Genomic DNA, 27,115 nt, shown 5'->3' on the forward strand with positions numbered 1-27,115 from the left:
TGAGTGGATTTTGACTTGGACGGCCAATCGAAAACAACGTTAGTATTTTTTTGACTTGAAATCGAGAATTTAATCCCCCTTTCAACGTAGGCCATACATGAACTTAACACACCCCTATTCTCCCCCGCATACACAACTTGTAATCTCCTATAGAGCAGATCACAACTCACAATAACTTAACGAAGAATAAATGCTTTTTGTGACTCTCACAAGTTGTGACTGTGCGGGAGAATCGATGAATTTTTAGAGGCTCTAAATAGTCAGATATCAGAAAAAATGTAGGTGACATTTGAATCTGACCAACCAGAGCCTCTTAAAATTCAGAACTTAAGTTCAGGTGGCCTGCGTTGAACGCGGGGAATTTCCATTTGACAAAAAAAACTTCTGTTTGTTTACCCACTCGGTTTTTTAAGCTTTCACATAAATCCGTTAGAAAAAAAATTACTCATAACGCGTTTATATGAATACACACATTTTTCCTAACCCTTCAAGCAAACAGGTCCGACCTCGGTCCGAATCCGCTCCGCCTCAGGCGGAGCTGAGTCCGACTTCGAGGCAGAAACTGGTCCGAAGGCGGCTCAAATTAGTATGGAAATTAGAATCACCGCGGAGCCGATTTTATATGTATATTGGTTTTTTCACCACGATTTCTCCTTCGACTTTGTGTTCATATACAAAAAGTTGCAAGTGTGTGAGTGCAACCCCGTCTTTCGCGGTCGGAGGTCGGAGTGTCTTTTCTGAACTCCGTTTTCTTGCTTGAAGGGAAGGACCACCCTAATGTACATAGTAGGTGCAATCCAAAATTTCATTAAAAACTAGATCATAATGCACAAATTGAAAAAATAGAAACATATGTATGTGATTTTTTTTTCTTGCTTTGATAAATAATTTATTGAAATAAGTTAAACTTAAAACTAAATATACAATACATAAAAATTAATCTAAACGTTATTTTTGCATCTATTGTCAGAGGAAAAATAAAAGTAAATGACGTTAGAAATCGCTTTCTATCTGTAAATAGAATCGAACGATTTTGATTTAAATAATATTTCATCGTTTTGATATTAAAAAGAGTGTAGACATTTTTTTTGGTAGATTGATGGTTTCAATTTAGGTTCGGATGTAGAATTATTCACAATTATTACTGGAATCCATGTGGTTTGAACTGGTTCTGGAGTTGTTGTCCTGTACCTGTTATTGGAATTCAAGTATCTAGAATTTGAATTTTTGTTGTTGTATTTTTTATTTGTATTGGTGTACCTGTTATTTCTCTTGATCAGCAATCGTCCATTGTTGTTGAAGTATCATCTGTGCTGGGAAGTTCTGAAGTTATTGTGATCTCGTCTGTCGTTGAAGTTGATTCATCTGTTGAGTGTTCACCACCACAACCATCCATTGTTGTTGTTGATTCTTCTGTTGTTGGCTCTTCGGTTGTTGTTGGTTCTTCAGGTGTTGTTGTTGTTGAACTCATAGTAGTTGAAGATGGTGTTGTAGTGGTCTTTTTGGTGGTAGTTGAACGAGTGCGTTTAGTTGGACGAGCAGTACTAGTTGGATATTTTGTTGGTAAAGTGGAACCATTGTTCGGTGGTGTTGACTCGTCTGTAAACGTAGTTGGCTCCTCAGATGTAGTTGGTTCCTTGGGTGTCGTTGGTTTTTCAGATGTCGATGTTGATGAAGTTGTGTTGAGAGTGGGACTTGTTGTTGTCGTTGAGACTGATGTTACTGTAGCATTGGTTGGAGTTATGGAAGGTGTTGATTGGTTTGATGTGGAGCTTGTTCCTTCTGTGGAAGTGTTAGTTGAACTTGTACCTTGGGTTGTATTTGAAGGTGGTGTTGTAGTGGACTTGGTGGGAGTTGGACGAGTTGGACGAGTTGGACGAGTAGGACGAGTTGGATATTTTGTTGATAAAGTGGAACCATTGTTCGGTGGTGTTGACTCGTCTGTAAACGTTGTTGGCTCCTCAGATGTAGTTGGTTCCTTGGGTGTCGTTGGTTTTTCAGATGTCGATGTTGATGAAGTTGTGTTGAGAGTGGGACTTGTTGTTGTCGTTGAGACTGATGTTACTGTAGCATTGGTTGGAGTTATGGAAGGTGTTGATTGGTTTGATGTGGAGCTTGTTCCTTCTGTGGAAGTGTTAGTTGAACTTGTTTCTTGGGTTGTATTTGAAGATGGTGTTGTAGTGGACTTGGTGGGAGTTGGTCGAGTTGGACGAGTTGGGCGAGTTGGATATTTTGTTGATAAAGTGGAACCATTGTTCGGTGGTGTTGACTCGTCTGTAAACGTTGTTGGCTCCTCAGATGTAGTTGGTTCCTTGGGTGTCGTTGGTTTTTCAGATGTCGATGTTGATGAAGTTGTGTTGAGAGTGGGACTTGTTGTTGTCGTTGAGACTGATGTTACTGTAGCATTGGTTGGAGTTATGGAAGGTGTTGATTGGTTTGATGTGGAGCTTGTTCCTTCTGTGGAAGTGTTAGTTGAACTTGTTTCTTGGGTTGTATTTGAAGATGGTGTTGTAGTGGACTTGGTGGGAGTTGGTCGAGTTGGACGAGTTGGGCGAGTTGGATATTTTGTTGATAAAGTGGAACCATTGTTCGGTGGTGTTGACTCGTCTGTAACCGTTGTTGGCTCTTCAGATGTAGTTGGTTCCTTGGGTGTCGTTGGTTTTTCAGATGTCGATGTTGATGAAGTTGTGTTGAGAGTGGGACTTGTTGTTGTCGTTGAGACTGATGTTACTGTAGCATTGGTTGGAGTTATGGAAGTTGTTGATTGGTTTGATGTGGAGTTTGTTCCTTCTGTGGAAGTGTAAGTTGAACTTGTTCCTTGGGTTGTATTTGAAGGTGGTGTTGTAGTGGGCTTTGTTGGGCGAGTTGGACGAGTTGGGCGAGTAGGCCGAGGGCGTTTAGTTGAAGTAGTTGGGCGAGGGCGTTTAGTTGAAGGAGTTGGGCGAGTAGTCCGAGGGCGTTTAGTTGAAGGAGTTGGACTAGTTCGAGTAGGACGAGTTGGATATTTTGTTGGTAAAGTGGAACCATTGTTCGGTGGTGTTGACTCGTCTGTAACCGTTGTTGGTTCCTCGGATGTCGTTGGTTCCTCGGATGTCGTTGGTTCCTCGGATGTCGTTGGTTCCTCGGATGTCGTTGGTTCCTCGGATGTCGTTGGTTCCTCGGATGTCGTTGGTTCCTCAGATGTCGTTGGTTCCTCGGATGTCGTTGGTTCTTCAGATGTCGATGATTCGTCTGTGATAGGTTCTTGTGAACTCATAGTTATTCCAGTTGAGTCGGGAGTTGTGGAACTTGTTGTTGTCGTTGAGGATGATGGTACTGTAGTATTGGTTGGAGTAGTGGAAGGCTTTGATCCTTTCGTTGTTGGGTTTGTTCTTGCTGTGGACGGTGTCGATCTAGTTGAAACTGTTTTTGGAGTTGTTTTTGAAGTTGTTTGCGATGTTGATTTTGTTGTTGGTTTGGTTGGACGACGCGTCGAAGATCGAATTGTTGTGGTGGTCCTTTTTTTTGTTGGTGTCATGTCACATGGTTTTTTTGTTGTGCGTCTAGTTGGTTTCTTTGTTGTTTTTCGGGTGGTCGAACCTCCTTTTTTGGTGGTTGTAGTGGGACTTACTGATGTCTTTGTTGTAGGTTTAGTTGTTTTTCGGGTGGTCGGTGAAATTGTTGTATTATTTGGTGTTCTGGTTGAAGTAGAGCTTGGAGTTGAATTATTGGGCTTGGTTGGTTTTGAAGTTCTTGAACTTGTAGTGGTTGACGGAGTTGTTTTTGAAGTTGGTGTTGCAGTGGGCTTGGTGGACGGAGTTGTATTCGTTGGACGAGTAGGACGAGTTGATTTAGTTGGACCAGTTGAACTTGTAGTGGTTGACGGAGTTGTTTTTGAAGTTGGTGTTGCAGTGGGCTCGGTGGACGGAGTTGGAAGAGTTGGTTTCGTTGGACGAGTGGGGCGAGTTGATTTAGTTGGACCAGTTGGACGAGTGGAATTCGGTGAACCTGTTGGTGCTTTCGATGTGGACTTTGTTCCCACTGTGGTGGTCGGTGAAATTGTTGTATTATTTGGTGTTCCGGTTGAAGTAGAGCTTGGAGTTGAATTATTGGGCTTGGTTGGTTTTGAAGTTCTTGAACTTGTAGTGGTTGACGGAGTTGTTTTTGAAGTTGGTGTTGCAGTGGGCTTGGTGGACGGAGTTGGAAGAGTCGGTTTCGTTGGACGAGTAGGACGAGTTGATTTAGTTGGACCAGTTGGACGAGTGGAATTCGGTGAAGCAGTTGAAGAAACTGTTGGTGCTTTCGATGTGGACTTTGTTCCCACTGTGGTGGTCGGTGAAATTGTTGTATTATTTGGTGTTCCGCTTGGAGTTGAATTATTGGGCTTGGTTGGTTTTGAAGTTCTTGAACTTGTAGTGGTTGACGGAGTTGTTTTTGAAGTTGGTGTTGCAGTGGGCTTGGTGGACGGAGTTGGAAGAGTTGGTTTCGTTGGACGAGTAGGACGAGTTGATTTAGTTGGACCAGTTGGACCAGTGGAATTCGGTGAAGCAGTTGGAGAAACTGTTGGTGCTTTCGATGTGGACTTTGTTCCCACTGTGGTGGTCGGTGAAATTGTTGTATTATTTGGTGTTCCGGTTGAACTAGAGCTTAAAGTTGAACTATTGGGCTCTGTTGGTGTTGCGGTTTTTCTACTTGTACTGGTTTTCTGAGTTCTTTTTGTAGCAGTGGTTGAACTTCCGTTTTTGGTGGTTGAAGTGGAACTAGATGATGTCTTTGTTGTAGTTTCGGTTGATAAAGTTGTATTATTTGGTGTACCGGTTGAACTTGTGGACCCTGGAGTAGTTGAATTTGAATTATTGGGCTTTGTTGGTGTTGAAGTTCCTGTACTTTTCGGAGTTGTGGTTGAACCTCCTTTTTTGGTAGTTGAAGTAGAACTAGATGATACCTTTGTTGTAGTTTCAGTCGTCGGAGTGGTTGAACTTCCTTTTTTGGTGGTTGAAGTGGAACTAGATGATGCCTTTGTTGTAGTTTCGGTTGATAAAGTTGTATTATTTGGTGTACCGGTTGAACTTGTGGACCCTGGAGTAGTTGAATTTGAATTATTGGGCTTTGTTGGTGTTGAAGTTCCTGTACTTGTCGGAGTTGTGGTTGAACCTCCTTTTTTGGTAGTTGAAGTAGAACTAGATGATACCTTTGTTGTAGTTTCAGTCGTCGGAGTGGTTGAACTTCCTTTTTTGGTGGTTGTAGTAGAACTAGGTGATGCCTTAGTTGTTTTTCGGGTGGTCGGTGAAATTGTTGTATTATTTGGTGTTCCGGTTGAACTAGAGCTTAAAGTTGAACTATTGGGCTCTGTTGGTGTTGAAGTTCCTGTACTTGTCGGAGTTGTGGTTGAACCTCCTTTTTTGGTAGTTGAAGTAGAACTAGATGATACCTTTATTGTAGTTTCAGTCGTCGGAGTGGTTGAACTTCCTTTTTTGGTGGTTGAAGTGGAACTAGATGATGCCTTTGTTGTAGTTTCGGTTGATAAAGTTGTATTATTTGGTGTACCGGTTGAACTTGTGGACCCTGGAGTAGTTGAATTTGAATTATTGGGCTTTGTTGGTGTTGAAGTTCCTGTACTTGTCGGAGTTGTGGTTGAACCTCCTTTTTTGGTAGTTGAAGTAGAACTAGATGATACCTTTGTTGTAGTTTCAGTCGTCGGAGTGGTTGAACTTCCTTTTTTGGTGGTTGAAGTGGAACTAGATGATGCCTTTGTTGTAGTTTCGGTTGATAAAGTTGTATTATTTGGTGTACCGGTTGAACTTGTGGACCCTGGAGTAGTTGAATTTGAATTATTGGGCTTTGTTGGTGTTGAAGTTCCTGTACTTGTCGGAGTTGTGGTTGAACCTCCTTTTTTGGTAGTTGAAGTAGAACTAGATGATACCTTTGTTGTAGTTTCAGTCGTCGGAGTGGTTGAACTTCCTTTTTTGGTGGTTGTAGTAGAACTAGGTGATGCCTTAGTTGTTTTTCGGGTGGTCGGTGAAATTGTTGTATTATTTGGTGTTCCGGTTGAACTAGAGCTTAAAGTTGAACTATTGGGCTCTGTTGGTGTTGAAGTTCCTGTACTTGTCGGAGTTGTGGTTGAACCTCCTTTTTTGGTAGTTGAAGTAGAACTAGATGATACCTTTGTTGTAGTTTCAGTCGTCGGAGTGGTTGAACTTCCTTTTTTGGTGGTTGAAGTGGAACTAGATGATGCCTTTGTTGTAGTTTCGGTTGATAAAGTTGTATTATTTGGTGTACCGGTTGAACTTGTGGACCCTGGAGTAGTTGAATTTGAATTATTGGGCTTTGTTGGTGTTGAAGTTCCTGTACTTGTCGGAGTTGTGGTTGAACCTCCTTTTTTGGTAGTTGAAGTAGAACTAGATGATACCTTTGTTGTAGTTTCAGTCGTCGGAGTGGTTGAACTTCCTTTTTTGGTGGTTGAAGTGGAACTAGATGATGCCTTTGTTGTAGTTTCGGTTGATAAAGTTGTATTATTTGGTGTACCGGTTGAACTTGTGGACCCTGGAGTAGTTGAATTTGAATTATTGGGCTTTGTTGGTGTTGAAGTTCCTGTACTTGTCGGAGTTGTGGTTGAACCTCCTTTTTTGGTAGTTGAAGTAGAACTAGATGATACCTTTGTTGTAGTTTCAGTCGTCGGAGTGGTTGAACTTCCTTTTTTGGTGGTTGTAGTAGAACTAGGTGATGCCTTAGTTGTTTTTCGGGTGGTCGGTGAAATTGTTGTATTATTTGGTGTTCCGGTTGAACTAGAGCTTAAAGTTGAACTATTGGGCTCTGTTGGTGTTGAAGTTCCTGTACTTGTCGGAGTTGTGGTTGAACCTCCTTTTTTGGTAGTTGAAGTAGAACTAGATGATACCTTTGTTGTAGTTTCAGTCGTCGGAGTGGTTGAACTTCCTTTTTTGGTGGTTGAAGTGGAACTAGATGATGCCTTTGTTGTAGTTTCGGTTGATAAAGTTGTATTATTTGGTGTACCGGTTGAACTTGTGGACCCTGGAGTAGTTGAATTTGAATTATTGGGCTTTGTTGGTGTTGAAGTTTCTGTACTTGTCGGGGTTGTGGTTGAACCTCCTTTTTTGGTAGTTGAAGTAGAACTAGATGATACCTTTGTTGTAGTTTTAGTCGTCGGAGTGGTTGAACTTCCTTTTTTGGTGGTTGTAGTAGAACTAGGTGATGCCTTAGTTGTTTTTCGGGTGGTCGGTGAAATTGTTGTATTATTTGGTGTTCCGGTTGAACTAGAGCTTAAAGTTGAACTATTGGGCTCTGTTGGTGTTGCGGTTTTTCTACTTGTACTGGTTTTCTGAGTTCTTTTTGTAGCAGTGGTTGAACTTCCGTTTTTGGTGGTTGAAGTGGAACTAGATGATGTCTTTGTTGTAGTTTCGGTTGATAAAGTTGTATTATTTGGTGTACCGGTTGAACTTGTGGACCCTGGAGTAGTTGAATTTGAATTATTGGGCTTTGTTGGTGTTGAAGTTCCTGTACTTGTCGGAGTTGTGGTTGAACCTCCTTTTTTGGTAGTTGAAGTAGAACTAGATGATACCTTTGTTGTAGTTTCAGTCGTCGGAGTGGTTGAACTTCCTTTTTTGGTGGTTGAAGTGGAACTAGATGATGCCTTTGTTGTAGTTTCGGTTGATAAAGTTGTATTATTTGGTGTACCGGTTGAACTTGTGGACCCTGGAGTAGTTGAATTTGAATTATTGGGCTTTGTTGGTGTTGAAGTTCCTGTACTTGTCGGAGTTGTGGTTGAACCTCCATTTTTGGTAGTTGAAGTAGAACTAGATGATACCTTTGTTGTAGTTTCAGTCGTCGGAGTGGTTGAACTTCCTTTTTTGGTGGTTGAAGTGGAACTAGATGATGCCTTTGTTGTAGTTTCGGTTGATAAAGTTGTATTATTTGGTGTACCGGTTGAACTTGTGGACCCTGGAGTAGTTGAATTTGAATTATTGGGCTTTGTTGGTGTTGAAGTTCCTGTACTTGTCGGAGTTGTGGTTGAACCTCCTTTTTTGGTAGTTGAAGTAGAACTAGATGATACCTTTGTTGTAGTTTCAGTCGTCGGAGTGGTTGAACTTCCTTTTTTGGTGGTTGAAGTGGAACTAGATGATGCCTTTGTTGTAGTTTCGGTTGATAAAGTTGTATTATTTGGTGTACCGGTTGAACTTGTGGACCCTGGAGTAGTTGAATTTGAATTATTGGGCTTTGTTGGTGTTGAAGTTCCTGTACTTGTCGGAGTTGTGGTTGAACCTCCATTTTTGGTAGTTGAAGTAGAACTAGATGATACCTTTGTTGTAGTTTCAGTCGTCGGAGTGGTTGAACTTCCTTTTTTGGTGGTTGAAGTGGAACTAGATGATGCCTTTGTTGTAGTTTCGGTTGATAAAGTTGTATTATTTGGTGTACCGGTTGAACTTGTGGACCCTGGAGTAGTTGAATTTGAATTATTGGGCTTTGTTGGTGTTGAAGTTCCTGTACTTGTCGGAGTTGTGGTTGAACCTCCTTTTTTGGTAGTTGAAGTAGAACTAGATGATACCTTTGTTGTAGTTTCAGTCGTCGGAGTGGTTGAACTTCCTTTTTTGGTGGTTGAAGTGGAACTAGATGATGCCTTTGTTGTAGTTTCGGTTGATAAAGTTGTATTATTTGGTGTACCGGTTGAACTTGTGGACCCTGGAGTAGTTGAATTTGAATTATTGGGCTTTGTTGGTGTTGAAGTTCCTGTACTTGTCGGAGTTGTGGTTGAACCTCCTTTTTTGGTAGTTGAAGTAGAACTAGATGATACCTTTGTTGTAGTTTTAGTCGTCGGAGTGGTTGAACTTCCTTTTTTGGTGGTTGTAGTGGAACTAGGTGATGCCTTAGTTGTTTTTCGGGTGGTCGGTGAAATTGTTGTATTATTTGGTGTTCCGGTTGAACTAGTTGTTGAAGTTGAAGTTGAATAACTGGGCTTTGTTTGTTTTGAAGTTCTTGTACTTGTATTGGTTGTCGGAGTTGGTGAAATTGTCTTTTCGGTGGATAAAGTTGATTTTGTTGGATTCCTTGTAGTTCCGGTTGGTTTTACAGAACTAGTTTTCGGACTAGTTGACCGTCTAGGGGTTGTAGTTGAGTTGGTGGACTTTGTTGGTGTTGAAGTAGCTGTCGGAGTTTTTTTAGTGGACGATGTTCTTTTTGTTGATCTCGTTGGAGTCTTTGTCGTCTTTTTTGTAGTTTTCTTAGTGGTTTGTTTTGTGGTCGATTTTGTCGTTGGTTTCGGCCTCATAGTCGTTCTGGAGTATTGACATTCTTTCTTGGTATCCTCAGCACAACATCCCAATTTTTTGTCATAGAAATAATTATAGTCACATTTCATCTCCAAAGAAACACCGCCAACACACATATAATATTTTGCACAGTTGTTCTCATGTTCGTAACATGTTCCTGCCGCGAAGTCAATGCAACGATCTCCGGAGGGAGATGGTGTTACCTGGCACACGTTATGAACATCTTCCTTGCAGTCCTTCGTTTGCGGGTCAAAATATGATCCGTCATCACATGTCATGGTCAGAGGCTTGCCGTTCCTGCAAACAATATATTTATTACATTCAACCGCATGTGGAAATACACTCCCAGGATTTGAAGCACACGCAGCAAAATTTGCCATTTCATATTGAGCCTCGTATTTGCGATCCTTAAAATAGAAATAAAAAATGTTTTAAATATAATATTTATCAAATGTCACTATTTCTAACTAACTCTAAGTATATTTGTTGCGGTAATTTCCGCGACCCAAAGAGCCACACAAAACAAAAAAGCTCCTCGATGCATGTCTTTGTAGCAAAAAATAAACTTTTTGCTTTTAAGAACGATTTAAATGCTCTTGATAGTTTTGGTTATAACTTTTTGTTTAGGCTCTCTTCAACTGATTTTTTTTTTTGATTGTTTATAACTTGATGGGATCTTTAATCCCTGAACTTCTTCAAAGTTCTGTGATGTGTAGTTGCTTTTTTGGAGTTTTTATATGAATTCGAAATTGATTTCCATAACTCTTATCAGTATCTACGAATTATCTTCGAACATATATTAATCGTTCGTAATTATCTTGATATCAGATTGCACAATGATTCGTTAGCGCGTTCAATTGATTTTAGGAAGTCCATTGATATGAGAATTTGCTTGGGTCAAGATAAACCGCAAGGCCATTGATTCCGAAAAGCATTTTTTCAGTGAAAACGGATAAGCACGTGTAATTAAAATTAAAAAAAAAAAAAGAAATGTTGATGCAATAGAGTTCGATGTTCTTGGGATTTATCGTTCTATTAGAATCGCGTGGGTAAATCGTCTTCATTTCTGGCAACAACCGATATCTGGTACTTTTTAAGTCTTGACCATTCAGTCAGTGACCTGGGTGTTATGTTTCATACGCTTAGTCGCTTAGGCATTCATAAAGAAAAATAAAGAATTGGTCAAAATTGTTCAACATATAAATGACTTAGTGTATTTTAGGCAAACTGGGACAGTTTGAATGTTTGAAAGTAGTATAGTGAATAACCTGATTCAAAAAAATCAAGGGTAAATCAATTCGATTTTTATATTTCGGCCCAAAGGGTGTCTTTTTTTCTACAAAAAGCATGTTCGAAAATAAGTGAAGCGAAAAAAGTGAAAGCGCAAAAAACCTTAAAGAGCCGAATTACAATAATGATACTTTGAAGGAGCTATTAAAAAATGCTTCGTCTATTCATTTAAATGTTAATATGCTTCAAAGCCATTACATTGTATATTGGCCTTAGAACTCCCTTGGTCTAGGTTCAATACTCAAGTAGTGTGATGGAAAATGGTTTTCGAATAAAAATCAAAAACTACTAGACTAAGCATTACATATAAATGGAAGAAATAATGGTGTCTGATGATCGCTTTGGCATCCGTGAAACAGTTCTGTAACTTTAGCCATAAAAAATTGGTGGTAACTACTTTAAGATGTTGTTGTTGTTGTTCAAAGACTATAATTGTATTGACGGAAAACAGCAAAAAATCTCATTTGTTCACTGGAATGGAAGCATTCATGATTCATGACTCAGCTGAGCTTTTTCTAAAATTACAATACAATAATAACACTGTGCAAGTCGAAATTCTTGACAGGCGCGCGAATAACTGTTTCGCCCTATTTCGGACCCGAGAAATCGATTGACGTCATTAGTTTTTCGATTTATCGGTACGACTTCGAACAAATTTTTTTTGAAAGATTTTCAATTATTTTGAGAATTTTCCACTTTTTTTTAGTAATTTTTCAACCAAAAACAATATTTATATTGCTAAAAATTCTGCTCAAACGTTATTTCCTACCAGTAGGAAGACATTATAAACTATTTTGAACAATTTATTTGAAAATTTAGTAATTTTTTTTGAAAAAATTAAAAAAAATCGAAATTTTTTACATTGTTTATCGTTTTTTCGCTGTTTTTGTTCTCTTTTACACAAATACATTGCATGTTATCCATTAAAAATTAATTTAACTGTTAATTTAGTGTTGGTTAAACTTCGACAGTCTATCAATAGCATCGATAACAAAAAAATATCGAGTATATCGATACTTCACAAAACTATCGATAGTTTCAATACTTCCAAATTATTGTACCACAAGGCTACCGATATTATCGATAGCTTTGAAATTAATTAAACACAATTTGAACTACAAGTTAATTTTTCGTTTGACATTCGATATAAACAACGAATTAACATAGGGTTTGGTAGATATCGATAGTTTCCATTATCGATTGTATCGATAGTTTTGAGAAAAAACTATCGGTAACCTTGTGGTAAAATAATTTGGAAGTATTGAAGCTATCGATAGTTTTGTGAAGTATCGATATAATCGATATTTTTTTGTTATCGATGCTATCGATAGACTGTCAAAGTTTAACCAAAACTAAATTAACAGTTAAATTAATTTTTAATGGAAAAAATGCAATGTATTTGTGCAAAAGAGAACAAAAACAGCGAAAAAACGATAAACAATGTAAAAAATTTCGATTTTTTTAATTTTTTCAAAAAAATCACTAAATTTTCAAATAAATATTGATCCGTCTTTGAGATTCGCTGCGGGTTAACGGCTATTTTCAGAAAGTGGAGGCAAGAGTCTTTCCAGGGTTTAGATAGTTCCATATCCCTTGTAGTTCAAAGTATCTTTATCTTAAATATCTATTCGAAATTTAAGATTATTTTGAGTTTCAAAATTTCACTCCCAAAATCAAAATTTCACAGACACGAAAGATGTAGAGAGACTATAGAGTAGTTGGGGAGTAACGTGCTGTGAAAAATTTGAATTTAAGTCCATTTAGAGTTTTCGGAACGACTTCAAATTTTCTGGGTTGCTCCGGCTGACATATTTTCTAAAAAATGGAATTAAAAAGTCATTTTCGAAAAAAGTGGAGTTACGAGGTTTCCTTATGAGACCGACGATATTATGATAGGTATGATAAGAATAAAATTGGCTTATGTTTTGATGAAATATTAAACGAACCTAAAAATTATGTAAATTTTTGCGAAAAAGCGGCAACGCCATATTTCAGCTCTCCGAATTTTTTTTTTTAGAAAAACTTAAAACGCAGTTTTGTTAGAATCAATTAGACTATTATTAGACGTACAATTTAGTCGAAATCGTTAGAGCCGTTCTCGAAAAAATTGCAATTTCTCGAAAACGGTATATGGAATATATAGGTTAAAAAAGAGATATTAATTAGGTATAAAAAAAAACGTGTCTAGGAAATTACGCAAAAAAACATCTATTCCAACTTTCAAGCAAATCCATTCATTTGTTTAGGCCCTAAAATCAATGAACAGATAGACGCACATACGCTTAGACCGATGGACGGGTGCTTTCATAATGGTATGGTTGCTTTGTTTACACGCGGTCATTTGCGATCAGACTAATGTCAGAAAAACTATTTGCGCATGTATTTTACTTTAGGGGTATTCACGATCTGGTGCAACAGGCCTAGTAAAAGTGTAAAATTTTATTTTTTTACAATAGATCGTGAACGTACCTCTTCTTATCTATAGTAAATATTGAATGATTATAAATTATGAATGATATGATTTATATCAGCTTCACTCTTTTTTTTACGGAGTTGTCTTTCCACCGATGCTTCTTCTTTTTTTTATAATTTCATTCTTTGTTGTGTTCGGGTTAATTTATTTTCACAAATTGCATCAAAAGAAACAAAATGAAAAAGAATAAGAATAAAAAATATAAACTGTTCATCATGGGCGACACGCGACGGCGAGCTGCCATCTGTCAAAAAAATTTTACACCATTGTATTTTTATTTTGCAATAGGGTTAGGGTATAGCAAAAGTGCAAGACCATTGTAAAATTTCAATCCATATATTTTGTTGTTGTAGTGTTGTAAGATTTTACACTTTTGCACTTTTGCAATGATACTAGACCAGTTGCATCGGATCGTGAATACCCCTTTTGAATTTATGAACACTTTTTCTGATTTGAGTCATTTGGCAAAATTTTTAAGTTCCAATTAAGCCTCTTCTCCAAAACAAAAATATCTTCTCTAAGAAGAAAAAAAAACTTTTTTTAACATTTCTCTAAATATTTACAAATTTATTACATCCAAGAAATTCGCGGCTATTTTTGTTATTTTGCCTTGAATTTTGAATTTCCAATCAATATTTTGACGAATTTGATGTCGTTTTCCAAAATTCAAGGAGTGACACTCCTAGCTATATAATCACTCCGAAAGGAGTGATTTCAAATTCCAAAATTGAAAAAAGAGTGAATTGGAGTGAATTCTTCACTCCCAAAATTTTGAAGGAGTGACGGAGTGATTACCAATACTTCTACATTTGACTTCATGGACTGACTGTCAAATTGTTGGGTGGTTGTTTTAACTTTTTTTTTGAGGGAATTATACTTATTTACAAAAAAAAAATTCAATAAAGTATTGTAAAAAATCACTAAAAGTGAATTTAAAAGATTGTGTTATTATTTTATTCATTATTTCGTATTACAAACACATGCAAAGCAAACGTCAAATCACTCCACTTGTCAAATTCTTCGTGAACAAATTCCAAAATTACACGAAAAAGGAGTGATTCACTCCCATAATTTTGGAAAACGACATGAGAAATAAAAAAAAGCTGTATCATTTTTAACGGATTTTCCTTCTTTCTTTGTGTTTAAATTCATTGCGCATGGGAAAATTTTCATTTGCACATTTGCGCTGCAAATATTTGCGTTTTACATTTATGAACACCTGACATTTTTGTCATTTGCATTAATGAAAGCTTTGCATTCGTCAGACTTGCGCAACCATGCATTTATGAAAGCACCCGACGGCATGACGAAAACCACTTTTTTTTATCTTCTCCATAATCGTCATGTTTGTTTTGATTAAAACCTCGTTTTTTGTTTACAAGAAACCAATACTTGCCCTTTAGAGCAAGTAAAAAGCATGGAATCATTTGAAGCCAATTGGGATAACTTTACCAAAGATATTGTTACAAGACTGGATGAAGATGCATCAGAAATATCCAGTTTATATGATAGCAATGCGCGTTCCGATGATGATTAGAAAAATTAAACTCATATCTTTTTATTTGTATAATTGAGCAGTAAACATCTTATTATTATATTTCAATTATTTTGGAGTGATTACCAACATCATTACAGAGGCAGGACTTTTCTTTTGATTTGAAACGACCGTTTTGGATGTAAACAATCTTCTCATTGGAGGATAGTATTTTCGAAAACATAATGGGTCCTATCGTGAATCTTCAGGGGACCTATTTTGTAAATCGATTTTCGTTGAAAATACTTCGCTTTCGTTCAAACGCGATTACGTATAACGATAATCGTTTTATTTCAACGATACTCGTTAATCTTTACGACTTGAATTTGCATATCGTTTGACTTTCGTTTCCGTTTAGGAATAATACAATTATTTATAATAATATGTTCATTTTCGTTTTCACGTTTGAAATAAGCAAAACTATGAAGGCTCAAAAAAACATTCGAGAGCTCAGTCTTAAAGGCTCCACGAGCAACATGAAGACCACATATCCAAATATCAAGCAGTTAAATGACATTTGGATCCGTCACTTTCCGTTCTTGCTCATTTTTTTTAAGCCTAGTACGTTGCTGATGCGAAACGAAAAATCCCATATAAAAATTACACAACGAAATCAAACGAAAAATTTCGTTAAAATTTTCGTTCAGCTGTACACTGTTCGACACAGCGAAATTGAAATGTCTCCACTTCTTTTTCGCATACAAACAATTGCCGGGGACATTAATTGTGTGGAACTGCAGTCGATTCTTAATTCCGCTAAAGCAAATGCTCGTTAGAACTGTGTCGAAGCGAAAAACTTGCCAATATATCCTTTTTAAGTATTTTTTAGCAGAGAAATTCGTAGTTAAAAGTTTAAAATAGCTCTGCTTACCGTAGAAGAATTTAAAAATGTACTGGCGGCATCTCTAGTTTAAATTGGTACAAAGAGTGATAAGTTGTTTGATAGAAATTGTGAGCGTTAGCGAGCAAGTAAATTTTTTTTGAAGAAATAAATTTGAACCATTATTAGGCTTTATCCAAAAAATTAGTTCGTACAATTTTATATATCGCACCCTCAGTGCAAAAGAGCGATAAGTCAAAAAATGACATTTTTGAGATGATGAGGAAATGTTGCTTTTTAAATTATCTTTCTTTTGAAGGGCTTGTTGTTAACGTAAACGAAAATTCGAAAGATTATGACTGTTTTTATCCAATTTCTACTATATTAAAAGTCAAACTCTTTCCTAATTTAAACAATTTTAAAAAATAAATTTATTAAAACTACAAAATAAACATAATGGTTCTTGTAATAGAGCTTTAACATTATGGAAAATGCTGTCCCATGGAAAGTTATAGGGGAAAGTTTAGAGTCAGTATCTATTTTGCAGAAGCGTTTTCTCGAAATGAACTTTTTTGAGTTCTCGCTCTTTTGCACTGAGGGTGCGATATGTAAAAACATTGAAAAATGGAATTTTTCTGGGAACGGGTCGTAATTCTGTATTCCAAAATTCTGTATGACCAAAATTCTGTATCTGAAGAAAAAATTCTGTATGAACATAATTCTGTATTCCATTATTCTGCTTTTCTATTATTCTGTATTTCAAAGTTCTGTAAATCCAAAATTCTGTTTTTCAAAATTCTGCAAATCCATTATTCTGCTTTTAAAAATTCTGTAATTTTAAATCTCTACATTAAAACATGTCCCTCAAGTAAGCAGAGCAAGTACCCCAAAATTATATCAAGTGCTCCCCTACTTTTGGAAAAACTTAATGTTCTGCTAACTCGGTTTAAAGTTAGCAGAGCAATTACCAGAAAATGCCTTAAAAGGGGGGTTCACATTGACTAACTTACCGGACAGACCAGCCGCCATTTGGTCTGATCTGATGCTGTTTTGATAATGTGAACACCCATCCGACAGCCTGTCCGGTTTGCCGGATCGTTTTCAAAAAATTTTGATTTTCTTGGTGGTCGGACGGACATGTTAGTCAATTAAACGACATGTCTGTCCGCAGACAGTGATAATCCATTCTCTCTTATTTGAGAGCAGAATAGGGTAAAGATACATTAAAAATAAGCTGAAAAATGGGTTTTGATGAAAATTGTCTGATGAGTGTGAACGAAAAATATAATTCGGCCATCAGGCCAAATGACAATCGGTCTGTCCGGTAAGTTGGTCAATGTGAACCCCCCTAAACTGTTAGTAAAAAAATCGGGTTTGGTTTAATATTTAGGTGCCAAACAAAAATTCAAAAAACAAAAATGATTTTTTTTCTGTGATCTTCGAAAAAAATTGTTTTTTGAAATTATCTTGAATAATTAAGTGCTTTGAGTTAAGTACCAAATTTTCGAAAAAACTTCCGAGATTTTCCATTAAAAAAAAATATTTTCACTTTCCATATAAATTCATGTTCTACTAACTTGAATTTGTTTTTTTTTTCAAAAAATTCCACTTTTTCGAAAAAAATTGGACATAATTAATTGTTCGACTAATTTGAATTAAGCGCTCCATTTTCAGATAAATTTTCCGAGATTTTCATGTTCTGCTGGCTTGAATTTCATTTTTCTCAAAAAATTCAATTTTTTTCGACAAAATTCGAATTGAGTTATTAAGTGCATGACTAATGTGAGTTAAGTACCCTATTTTCCAAAAATTTTTTCTTCGTTATTAAACATAAAACCATCGACACACAATTTATCCTTTCCTTTATTAGGTTTTAATAATGTAATATTTTCCATTTTTCTGAATTCATTTTATATCACGATTAACTCATAACACTTAACTTAAGCTGGCGAACGCAAACTGCTTCAAGGTTCTGCATAAAAAATATCAAAATTCTGTACTCCAAAATTCTGTAAATGATAAAAGAAAAATTGTTTTGATAATGAAAAAAGTGCGCACTTTTTTCATTATCAAAACAATTTTTCTTTTATCATTTACAGAATTTTGGAGTACAGAATTTTGGAATACAGAATTTTGAAATCCAGAATTTTGTGTTTACAGAATTTTAGAATACAGAATTTTGAATTTACAGAATTTTAAAATACAGAATTTTGAATTTACAGAATTTTAAAATACAGAATTTTGGAATACAGAATTTTGGAATCCGAATTTTGGCCCATACAGAATTTCGACCCCAACCCAATTTTTCTCGCACTGAAATTTTGTAGTAAAATATTGATATATTCTATTATATCAATTAACTTCTAAATTAAATCAGGAATACTTAAAAATAAAAATAAGAGACCATTTTAAGGTGTTTACATGGTGCTTTAGGAAATGATCAAAGAGGTAAAAACTAGTTTTTTTTGAAAAATCCCTTACCAAACGTTGTAATGGACCACAAAATTTGTGTTTTCCCTTATAAAAATTTTATCGACAGCTCCTTTAACGATACAAAATTGGTAGAGACTTTAAGGGAGATTTTCAGATAGGTAATAAATTTTTAAAATACACAAACAAACCATAGACTTGTATTTGTTTATACTATATCTTTTGATTTTCAGTCTAAAAGTAAGATGAACTAAAAGTTGAACCTATTCAGATGAGCGGCAGTGTATGAATACAGTACTTTCCGTTTTACTCATACTGACTAGATATAGATCCTAGCTATTTTCTTTTATATACACTTAGGAGCAAAAAAATGGAATCAAAGTGTGTTTCGTAAAAACGATGCAAACAATCTGAACTGAAACTCAGAACTTTTCGAAATGTTCAATGTGTGAAGGGAAAAATGAATTTTATTTTTATCTCAAATATATAATATGAAGCTCTGTCATTTTCCCTGGCCCTGAAGACATTGATCTTGACAATCCGACCAATAGAACTCATAATACACGATCTACTTTTGTGTTTTTTAAACGATTCAAACTAACAAAAAATTGAACAACAAAACTTTCAAAATAGTTTTGAAACTGTTGTTTAAAAAAGCTAATGGTTATGGTTCTACTGGTTGGATATTCAAGATTAAGGTCTTCAGAATCAGGGAAAATGACAGAGTATCATATTTTGCACTTAAAATACATATTGAAGTTACAACAAAGATACAATCTGCATAAAGTGTTAAATGCAAAAATGCATTTTATCCGTTTCTGAAGTACGTCACAAGGATAAAACTTCTGCAAAACATATGTAAGATCTAATAACATCATAAAATAACAATTTCATTGATGGCCGCGAAACGTCCACGTTTCATACAAATTTGCCCATTCTCCTTTTATAAACTCAATACAATTCGTCGAAAATCCTTATTTTTTATTTAAAAAAAAAATTTAATAGAGAATTATTTTAATTAAATTTTTTGGTTTATAAGTTAGTCTAAAACTCATTCTCTATTTGCAGCTACAAATTCAAAAATTTCAAAATCATTTTTTTTCTGCTTAAAATTCAAAATTTTGTCGACTACCTAGCTGTTTTTTTTTTTCGATACAAATTTTGAAAAATACTATTAGCGCAGGCAATTTAGTAAATCAAATCGCATTTTTCGCGGGACATAATTATTTTCATGGAATTTGTTCGGGTGTATGTCCTTATCATAAAAGTCAATTTGTTGGGATGATCGGATGTCGGGAGCAGCCGCCATCTTGGAAAATAGATTGTTTCAGTTTATATTTAATAGTTCCATTTTTACTCATTTTCACGAAAAATGTCTAAGGACAGAGTCCAAAAGACTTCTTCACAATAAAATTATCTAAAAATGAATTCCGTGAGTTTTAAATTCAATTTTATAGTTGGTCAAAGTCTGGGTTTGTCTCCGAAGGTGAGAGCAAAATGGCAATTTTTCAAATACCAGACGAACTATTGATTTGGTTGGGTAACTACTCCCATACTCTATTTACTCATTTTTAAGAAGTAATTTTTAAAATAAGAAACGCCAAATAGTGATGCACCAAAGTCTTCTTCCCTTTTTCGAGCCAAAAAAATTAAAAATTTTGTGGTATTGTGATTATTTTTTTTTAGTTCCGTGGAGCAAACAGCGTCGTCGGGCTCCTATTATCATTTTGCCACCCGGGCACCTTTTCCCCAGTCCGACCCTGTACATGAATGTTAATGGTACCATTGAAAAGCTTGAAATAACAGCTTTAAGTAAATGAACTTAAAAATCTGTTCACTTGATAAAGATCCAATCAACATAAATGAAGAATGTAATGAAAAAAAGACTGAAATTTGAAACAGAGAGTATCTTTAAAATTAACATAAAAAAAAATGAAGTGCAATTTATTGGAAGATACTATCGCATGCATTTTTATGTTGTTCCCAACAATTCAAAGTAAAAAATTCAAGCTTTAAAATGAGACCATGAGACTTTTAAGAAAAAATATTTTATCCATTGCAAATTTTTGTTTTTAAAATAAGAATTTATTTGATTCCGTTTTTTTGCTCCTAAGTGTATTATAGGAATTCTCTTAAAAAATCATAAAGCAAAAGACTCGACTTCTTCATTTTATTTTTTTTTTTTTTATTTGAATACAAAAAATCAATTTTGAACACAAAAGAATAAATATTTTAAATCTAACATTCTCCCGGGCCGGGACCCAGAGCACATTTAAAATCAATAGAAATCAACTGATTCCAAATCACTCAACATCTTGTCACGAATCTGTTGTTTGGGATCTTCCTTAATCTCGGTTGGAATAGCTCCACACTGACCCAACATAAATTCCAATTCATCTGTTGTCAATTTCTCACCACGCAATTCCAAAGCACCAATAAATTGTTTCCTCATTTGTCCCTCATGATAAATAAAAACAGTTGGCAAATTCTTCTCGGGGAAATTCGGTATGCAAGTTGTTGCTATCGAACGCAAAAATTTGGTTTGTGGGAATTTCACAGCCAATTGTTGCATGTGATGATGGATGAGTGAGCAGAGAGGTACGCCATTGGCGTACAGATGCAATACAACCCAAATACCTTCGCCAGCTTTGGTCACTTCATTGACATAATCTTGGCCAGAGATTTCTCTCACCGAACCGAATTTAGCTTTTTCAGCGAAGGCTCTCATTTCGGCCATTCGCTTGCGACGATATTCCTCGAGAACTCCTTCATCTTCGGAGTCCTCGAGTTCGTCTAATTCATCCATGTTCATTTCTTCGATGTTTTTTTGCTTTTCACCGCCAGTTCGCTTTTCGATGGCATTTTCTAGCAACGAAACAATTTGATCTTCAGTAATTTCGGCTTCTTTTTGTTTGGGTGCTAGAATTCCTTTGGCACGGAGAACGTCATTCCATTCGGTGTCTTCATTTGGATCCTAATAAAAATTTAATTTATTTTTTTCAATGAAAATATTTTGATGCCCATATATGGTCATGATTTGGAAAATAGTTTGTGTGAATTTCTTTATTGTTTACCTGCATGATGGAAGTTTAAATTTGTTGAGATGGTAACTTTAAAATGTAGATAATTAATTAGATTTTTAATAAATATAAAAATATTGTCATAAAATTTTGTAAAATTATAAATAAATATACAAAATTAATATGAATTCGAGGGGATCGTGACTAATTTTAAAGGAAGACAAACGAAAAAGAAATTGTAGAGAAATGTCAGCTAGATGTCAAAAATAAAAATTCGCTATTTTTGGAAATGTCACTAACAGTGATGCCAAAATGTATTTATTAGAATAAATGGAATTCTGTATATCAGGGATGGTATGGAATTCCGCATGCAATGTTATGGAATTTCAGATAGGAAATTCTGATCGTCTTTTTTTCTTGTTAATAATTTTTGTTCTTTAAAAACTAAAATGGGGATTTCATTCACTGTGTATTTAAGTTAAATATAGGAGTATTCATGTAAACGCTTAAACGATTCAAAATAGTAAATGAGATGTCAAAATTTGTATGGAAAAACTTTACAAAATGAAACTTTCCTGCACAATTTTGTGTAGTTGTGCATTTTCATACTCCAAATATAGGCGAGAATTTTTTTCTGGTTTTGAAATCAAGATCTAGAATCAGAAGCACTCACACGTTCAAACCTTTAAACGTCAAATTTGTCAAACTTAATTTTTTGTTTATTTTTTTGATGCAATTTTTTTGCAAAACATAAAATTTAATTAAATAAACTCTTAAAAGTTCCACAAAATGAATATTAATGAACTTATTATGAATACTCCTACAGTCATAAAAGGTTCGCCTTTTCCCTCGTTATCATTTTCATTCTCGTCAAGTGATGAGGGAGATTGTGAGAAACACACATATACATGTTTGAATGTTTTATTTGGGGTTCGGAATCGGAGAGCTCTTCCTAATTACCAACTGAAAACGACATAAGCAAATTGAAAAAACAACCACCCACCAAGAGCGTCAACGGGTTTTAGCGTCTTTAGCGATAACCACAATGACCTAAAAAGTGAAAAAGTTGGAAATTTACAAAAGTAAAACTTTTTAATTTCTTTCTACGGCTATTTGTTTTTGGTAAAAACTACAAAAATTGTTTTTGAAACCAAAAATAAACATTCTGCATCATTATTTTTAATTTTGTAGTCGGAAAAAACTGTCACAAAATGAGTTAGAAAATTTTCACTTTTTGCAAAAAGTGGCCGTTGTAGTTAAGCCTTTATGATACTAAGGTCATCACCACCAACATAGTTAAGCCTTTATCTTCAAAAAAGAAAAAAAAAATTACGCCTTTGTAGAATCACTAATTTGACAGTTCTGGTTCTAATTACAAAAAAGTAAAAAACTTTTTTCTTTCTGGCACTATCATTGAGTTTTTTTGCATTATTAGGTGTGTTTTTTATTACCACCGGTCTTAACTAGACAAAAAAAAACGCAGTCTGGGCTAAGCAATTTACATGTTGAATACAACAACACCTTAGCCCCTTGGGCTTAGTTGTTAAGCCCGGAGATTTCTCTGGGCTTAACTTTTTGAAGAGTTTTAAATCTGTGCTACCAAACTAATTTTTTCATAAATTGTTTAGAATTTGTTTAAAAACGTGAAAACTCACGTTTGGAAGGACAAAATGTATTAAAATAGTTTTGCTAGCATACATTTTTGTATCTCTTTGTAAAACATACATGAAAAATACAAGAAAATGACGAAAGCGAAAAATATGACAACTCTAAATTTTTGTTGTGTCTGCTGTTTTCGGAACATTCAATATACAGTGCTGCCAAGATTTCAGGTTAAGCCCCGAGGCGTTTTTTTTGTCCAGTTAAGACCGGTGGTAATAAAAAACACACCTATTGTTTTAAATTTTGCGGTCAGAAAAAATGTTACAAAATGAGTTTGAAATTTGTCTCTTTTTCACTTTTTAAAAAAAAATTACCGTTGTAGTTATACCTTAACATACCTATTCCTGTACTTTTTATTCTTAGATTCATAAATATATATTCCACCTTAGCAACAGAAAAACCAAAGACAAAAATATCTTCTCTATGAAAAAAAGTATACCAAATACCTACTGTGTTAAACGAAATCTGCGCATGCCAAACAACCTGAAACTGAACTATGACAACCAAGTAGCTTTGTTTGTTGAAATTCAATACAAATAACAATCAAATCTTTATTAACTCATTTAACTTTTTGAAATATAAATTAATTTTCATTTATTAAAATGTCACAAAAACAATTGCCAGAAGATGCTTTTTATGACAATTTAACTCTAGGTCTCATAAAAACCCTTTGTAAGTCCATATTAATGTGAATATTATCATTGTTTTATTCTAAAAGATTGCGAATATATTTCCAGCAAATGTACCTCGCATTTGCAATGTATCAATTGAAAAACGTCAACCATGCGAAAAGGCTCAAGTTCTTAACTGGGAACAAAGACACTGTGTTTATCTTCCGGAAGATATGAAAAAATTCTATCTATCAACTGATGGATTTATTTTATATTGGAGTTATCAATATGCTCGTAAGCGTTCTTTTACTGAAAATCAACTAGCACACTCCATGTTTAGAAATATTTATATTTTAATAAAGCAAATGATATTCGGCGCGTTGGCTGCATAAACTTTCCCCATCTTCTGCAAATAACATTGTTGCGAGAAAATATCGAACCATTGTATACAAATCAACAAGCTGAAGCTTTGTCAAAGGATTCAACAATGGCGCCCAACACGGGACCACTATTAACCCCAAAAAGTAAAATATTCGAACTGAATAGCGTTAATGACATTGCAAAGGTATACAATTTGCATAATTATGGAAAAATATAATATAAATATATATAATAGGTTTGTTTGGTGTACGAAACAAGTGGCATGAGTAATCCTAGAATTTATCTACTCGAATTAAATAAAATGAAATGGCAATTTTTATCAGAGACATTCAGTGAATACTTGAGAATGTCAGTCGCACATTTGGGACTTCCATATTGGGAACTTTGTTTTTCAAGCTGTGGTCTGCCTTCGTGGACAGAAGTAAGTTTTTTTTTTAAAGCCTAGTTCAATGAGAAATGACTACAAAATACATTTCAGCAATTATTTCTTCTATTGGCACCGCATTTGTTGGAAGATAACGAAATACGCCGGGGACGTTCAATTCAGCCTGCAGCTGAACATCCTTGTAATGTTTTAGACACAAATATATTTCGGGCAAAACCAAAGACAGCAAAACTTCCACAGAAAGCAAAACACTAATATTTCCTTTTCTCAAAAGATTTAAGGCAACAAAACTTTGACATAATTAAAAAAAGAGTGTGTTCCTTTTTATCAAAAAAATTTTCGTGCTCGTGTGGACAAATCTTCAAGAAATTCTTTAAGAGGTTAACGTCAAATAATTCGTTATAATCGCTGGGTAAGTTAATATAAGCCCTGTTCCTTTATGGGAGGTGGCAAAGTACTTCTAGTAGTTTACTAGCGATTTTCAACGCACTTTCAACGAATTCAATACAAATCGTATCTACTCGGGAAGAAGAGCATGAGTAGATCGATGATAGTACTAGATTAACCAAACATCTAGTATTAAACTACCACCTCCAATGGAACAAGGCTATAGGTGAATTTCATTTTGACATTTGTCAAAAATTTCCCTTCAAGCAAGAAAACGTAGTTCTGTTTGATTTCTCCATTTGGACACTCCATTTTTCTCACACATTTACAACTTTTTGTGTATGAACAAAAAGTCGAAGGAGAAATCGTGGTGAAAATACCAATACATATGCAATCGGCTCCTCGGTGATTATAATTTCCATACTAATTTGAGTCGCCGTGGGACCGTTTCGTAGTCGAGCTCTGACACACTTCGGAACCGATTCGGACCGAGGTCGGATTTGTTTGCTTGAAGGGTTTATTTTCATTCTGACAGAAATACCGGAAAAAGAGTATTACTTCAAAAAGTATGTGCTGCCATCTATGAGAAATTATTTCAAACTAAAACAAAAGAGTTATTCTGCTTTGCAGGTACTTTTAGTGTTGATTGTTTTTTAGTATATAATTTTATCTTCTTATAATCGACGAATATATTTACATACTATTTTTTTTTTAAGAAACCGTTTTAAACTGAGTAACAATAACATTAAATACAAAACAAAATTTATACATTATAGATTCTAAGGTTCATTTCTTTCTTCACGAGTTTCCTCTTCCTCCTCGTGTCAGGAAACTTCCCATACAGTTGATTCCATAGATCTTCGTGGTCTAGATGCAACATCAACATGTGCATCTAAACCATCACTCATACGACTTAAACGTCTTGCCCAACTTCCGCGTCCACCCAACGAAGAAGTTCCTGTGCGACTACTTGCCTCACGAAACATATTAAGCAAATCTTGGTTATCACCTTGTTGAGCTTTTCGTAAGCCATGTTGAAATTTAGCTTCTTTCGCCAGTAATTGTTCACGTTGTATTTGAGTTTTAACTTCAGCTGGAACATCGGGAATCATAAATTGCATTACACCAGTTACAACGAACACTAAGTGCTGACAAATTAACAAAAATTAGTAAAATCGGTTGAATTTTGATTTTCAAAAACCTCACCTCAAAGACCACCACAAAAGCTAGTCGAGCAGCAAAAACATGCCAATAGTGGGGACTCAAACCATATGGATCCCGATCATTAGGACCATTTCTAAAAGACAACAATAATTTCAAAAACTCTCATTTCGACTTAAGCCTGAACTCATTCTTTACCTATAACCTCTATAGTGACAAGTATCAGGATCATGTTCAGTACTTGTAGCACCCCATTCCTCTTTATAATCGGAGGTATTAAAAATCGACAATGAATGCTCGATATATCCAGCTAAAGTGTTTGTTTCAGAATAAACAAATTTATAAACCATACGTGGAATGAAATCGCTTGTATAAGCAATGACGAAAGCATTCGAAACTACAGCTGTATAAGTAATAATTCGAAGAATTCCATACCAAGCACCGATATCTTCTATACGTTCGGCTAACGGTCTTCGAGCTTGGGTAACCATTTTATAGGCATCAAGACGAATTTCGGCAACGTTGTTTAGTAGAGCAAATAGTGGGGCCAATGGAAAAGCAGCTACAAATAGTGTAACGAATCCGTACTGTAGGACTAAAAAAACAAATAAGAAACGACAGTTCCTTTATTTTCGAAGTCGAATTTGTGTAAATGTCAAAATTGAAAGAAGCATTGTATTGATTAAATCATTGATTGAGTGAAAGTTGATTGTCAAAAATTGAATTTGACACAATTAACAATTGACGAAAGTCAGCAATTACATAATGATTTTTGGTAGGGATTGTTTTCGAAATTAAGATTGACATTTTATCAAAACGAGAGCTGTTACACCATGGCCTCTTTAAATATTCAAAAGTTTTGTGAGGTAACGTATTTCTTTTTTCGAAGTTCGAAAAGAATCGTGACTCAAAAGGCATTGTGTAACATGTGACAGATTGGTTAACACTAAAAACGCAACATCAACAATACTTACCCATTTCCAAATATTCATCAAACAAAGCCAATCGCCCTGGATCTTGCATATGATAATCCTGTTCCCATGACATATGCAAATGTGATTCATCCTTAGTTTGATGTTTATGTTTCCTTTGGCGCCACCAATTGTAAAATTTTGGAAATAAATATTCCATAAAATTATTCCAACACTGTTTGCCAACCATTATAATAGCCAATTGTATACATAATTCTGATAAACAACCAACTGGATCACAAATGTCATTTTTAAGTCGTGAAAATTCAGTTCGTCGAGCGATCTCATCGCCAGGATAGTCAAAAAATCGCCCTTTAAAAAATGCTATGTAAATTAATGAACTGTAAAAATTCATAAATTCGAAAAAGAAAATCTTAAATGTGTAGGAGTCTTCGAATTCGGTGTGTGTACGTGGATTTTCCATGTGTGTTAATCGTAGCGCCATCTTGTGGTATATCTGGTGGAGGTAATTATAAGTTGTCAAAAATTGTCGAAGTATATTGTGTGAATGTACGTACTTTCGTTAAAATCATAATAACAACCAAATTGATGAGAGCAGCTGTAACGGTGGTAAAAAGTTTGGCATGTTTTTTAACAAAAAATCCTCCGCCACCATAAATCACAGTAACTAGTGATATCCGGTATATGATTGTTCCCAAAACAGCACCCAAAACTATGCAGATCTATAAATGGGAGAAAAATTTGATAAATTGAACGAAATTTTACTGAA

General features: G+C 35.2%; 4 protein-coding genes across 4 annotated transcripts in view; 1 reads left to right on the top strand and 3 right to left on the bottom strand.

Moving 5' to 3' along the window:
- Positions 1-1,276: 1,276 nt before the first annotated feature.
- LOC129919364 (mucin-2-like) lies at positions 1,277-9,546 on the bottom strand. The gene has a single exon (XM_056000221.1). The coding sequence runs from the start codon at positions 9,536-9,538 to the stop codon at positions 1,277-1,279; it is 8,262 nt and encodes a 2,753-aa protein (XP_055856196.1). The 5' UTR covers positions 9,539-9,546.
- Positions 9,547-19,989: 10,443 nt separating this feature from the next.
- On the bottom strand, positions 19,990-21,064 carry LOC129920003 (viral IAP-associated factor homolog). Its single transcript, XM_056001153.1, has 2 exons — positions 20,882-21,064; positions 19,990-20,781 (listed from the first exon to the last, which is right to left on the bottom strand). The coding sequence occupies exons 1-2, from the start codon at positions 20,885-20,887 to the stop codon at positions 20,086-20,088; spliced, it is 702 nt and encodes a 233-aa protein (XP_055857128.1). The 5' UTR covers positions 20,888-21,064; the 3' UTR covers positions 19,990-20,085.
- A 2,000-nt stretch (positions 21,065-23,064) lies between these two features.
- Positions 23,065-24,222, top strand: LOC129920001 (tubulin polyglutamylase complex subunit 2). Its single transcript, XM_056001151.1, has 5 exons — positions 23,065-23,161; positions 23,227-23,394; positions 23,463-23,665; positions 23,717-23,902; positions 23,960-24,222. The coding sequence occupies exons 1-5, from the start codon at positions 23,092-23,094 to the stop codon at positions 24,119-24,121; spliced, it is 789 nt and encodes a 262-aa protein (XP_055857126.1). The 5' UTR covers positions 23,065-23,091; the 3' UTR covers positions 24,122-24,222.
- A 645-nt stretch (positions 24,223-24,867) lies between these two features.
- The window catches only part of LOC129919365 (uncharacterized), a 31,257-nt gene continuing 29,009 nt past the window's right edge, over positions 24,868-27,115 (bottom strand). Inside the window, exons 17-21 of the mRNA XM_056000223.1 lie at positions 26,904-27,068; positions 26,389-26,842; positions 25,613-26,009; positions 25,460-25,550; positions 24,868-25,401 (exon numbers count right to left, since the gene is read on the bottom strand). Of these exons, the coding sequence (XP_055856198.1) occupies positions 25,078-25,401; positions 25,460-25,550; positions 25,613-26,009; positions 26,389-26,842; positions 26,904-27,068 (1,431 nt within the window). The 3' untranslated portion in view covers positions 24,868-25,077. The remainder of the gene's footprint in view (positions 25,402-25,459; positions 25,551-25,612; positions 26,010-26,388; positions 26,843-26,903; positions 27,069-27,115) is intronic.

The sequence above is a fragment of the Episyrphus balteatus genome, chromosome 4 (assembly GCF_945859705.1).
Source record: "Episyrphus balteatus chromosome 4, idEpiBalt1.1, whole genome shotgun sequence".
Classification (NCBI taxonomy): domain Eukaryota; kingdom Metazoa; phylum Arthropoda; class Insecta; order Diptera; family Syrphidae; genus Episyrphus; species Episyrphus balteatus.

What these genes read in the sequence shown, in the direction of transcription:
- LOC129919364 (XM_056000221.1), bottom strand. Translation starts at nt 9,538, where the DNA reads ATGACATGTGATGACGGATCATATTTTGACCCGCAAACGAAGGACTGC.
- LOC129920001 (XM_056001151.1), top strand. Translation starts at nt 23,092, where the DNA reads ATGTCACAAAAACAATTGCCAGAAGATGCTTTTTATGACAATTTAACT. An exon ending in TTGGAGTTATCAATATGCTC is followed by an intron (nt 23,395 to 23,462) that starts GTAAGCGTTCTT and finishes ATTTTAATAAAG; the next exon opens with CAAATGATATTCGGCGCGTT. An exon ending in GTCTGCCTTCGTGGACAGAA is followed by an intron (nt 23,903 to 23,959) that starts GTAAGTTTTTTT and finishes AATACATTTCAG; the next exon opens with CAATTATTTCTTCTATTGGC.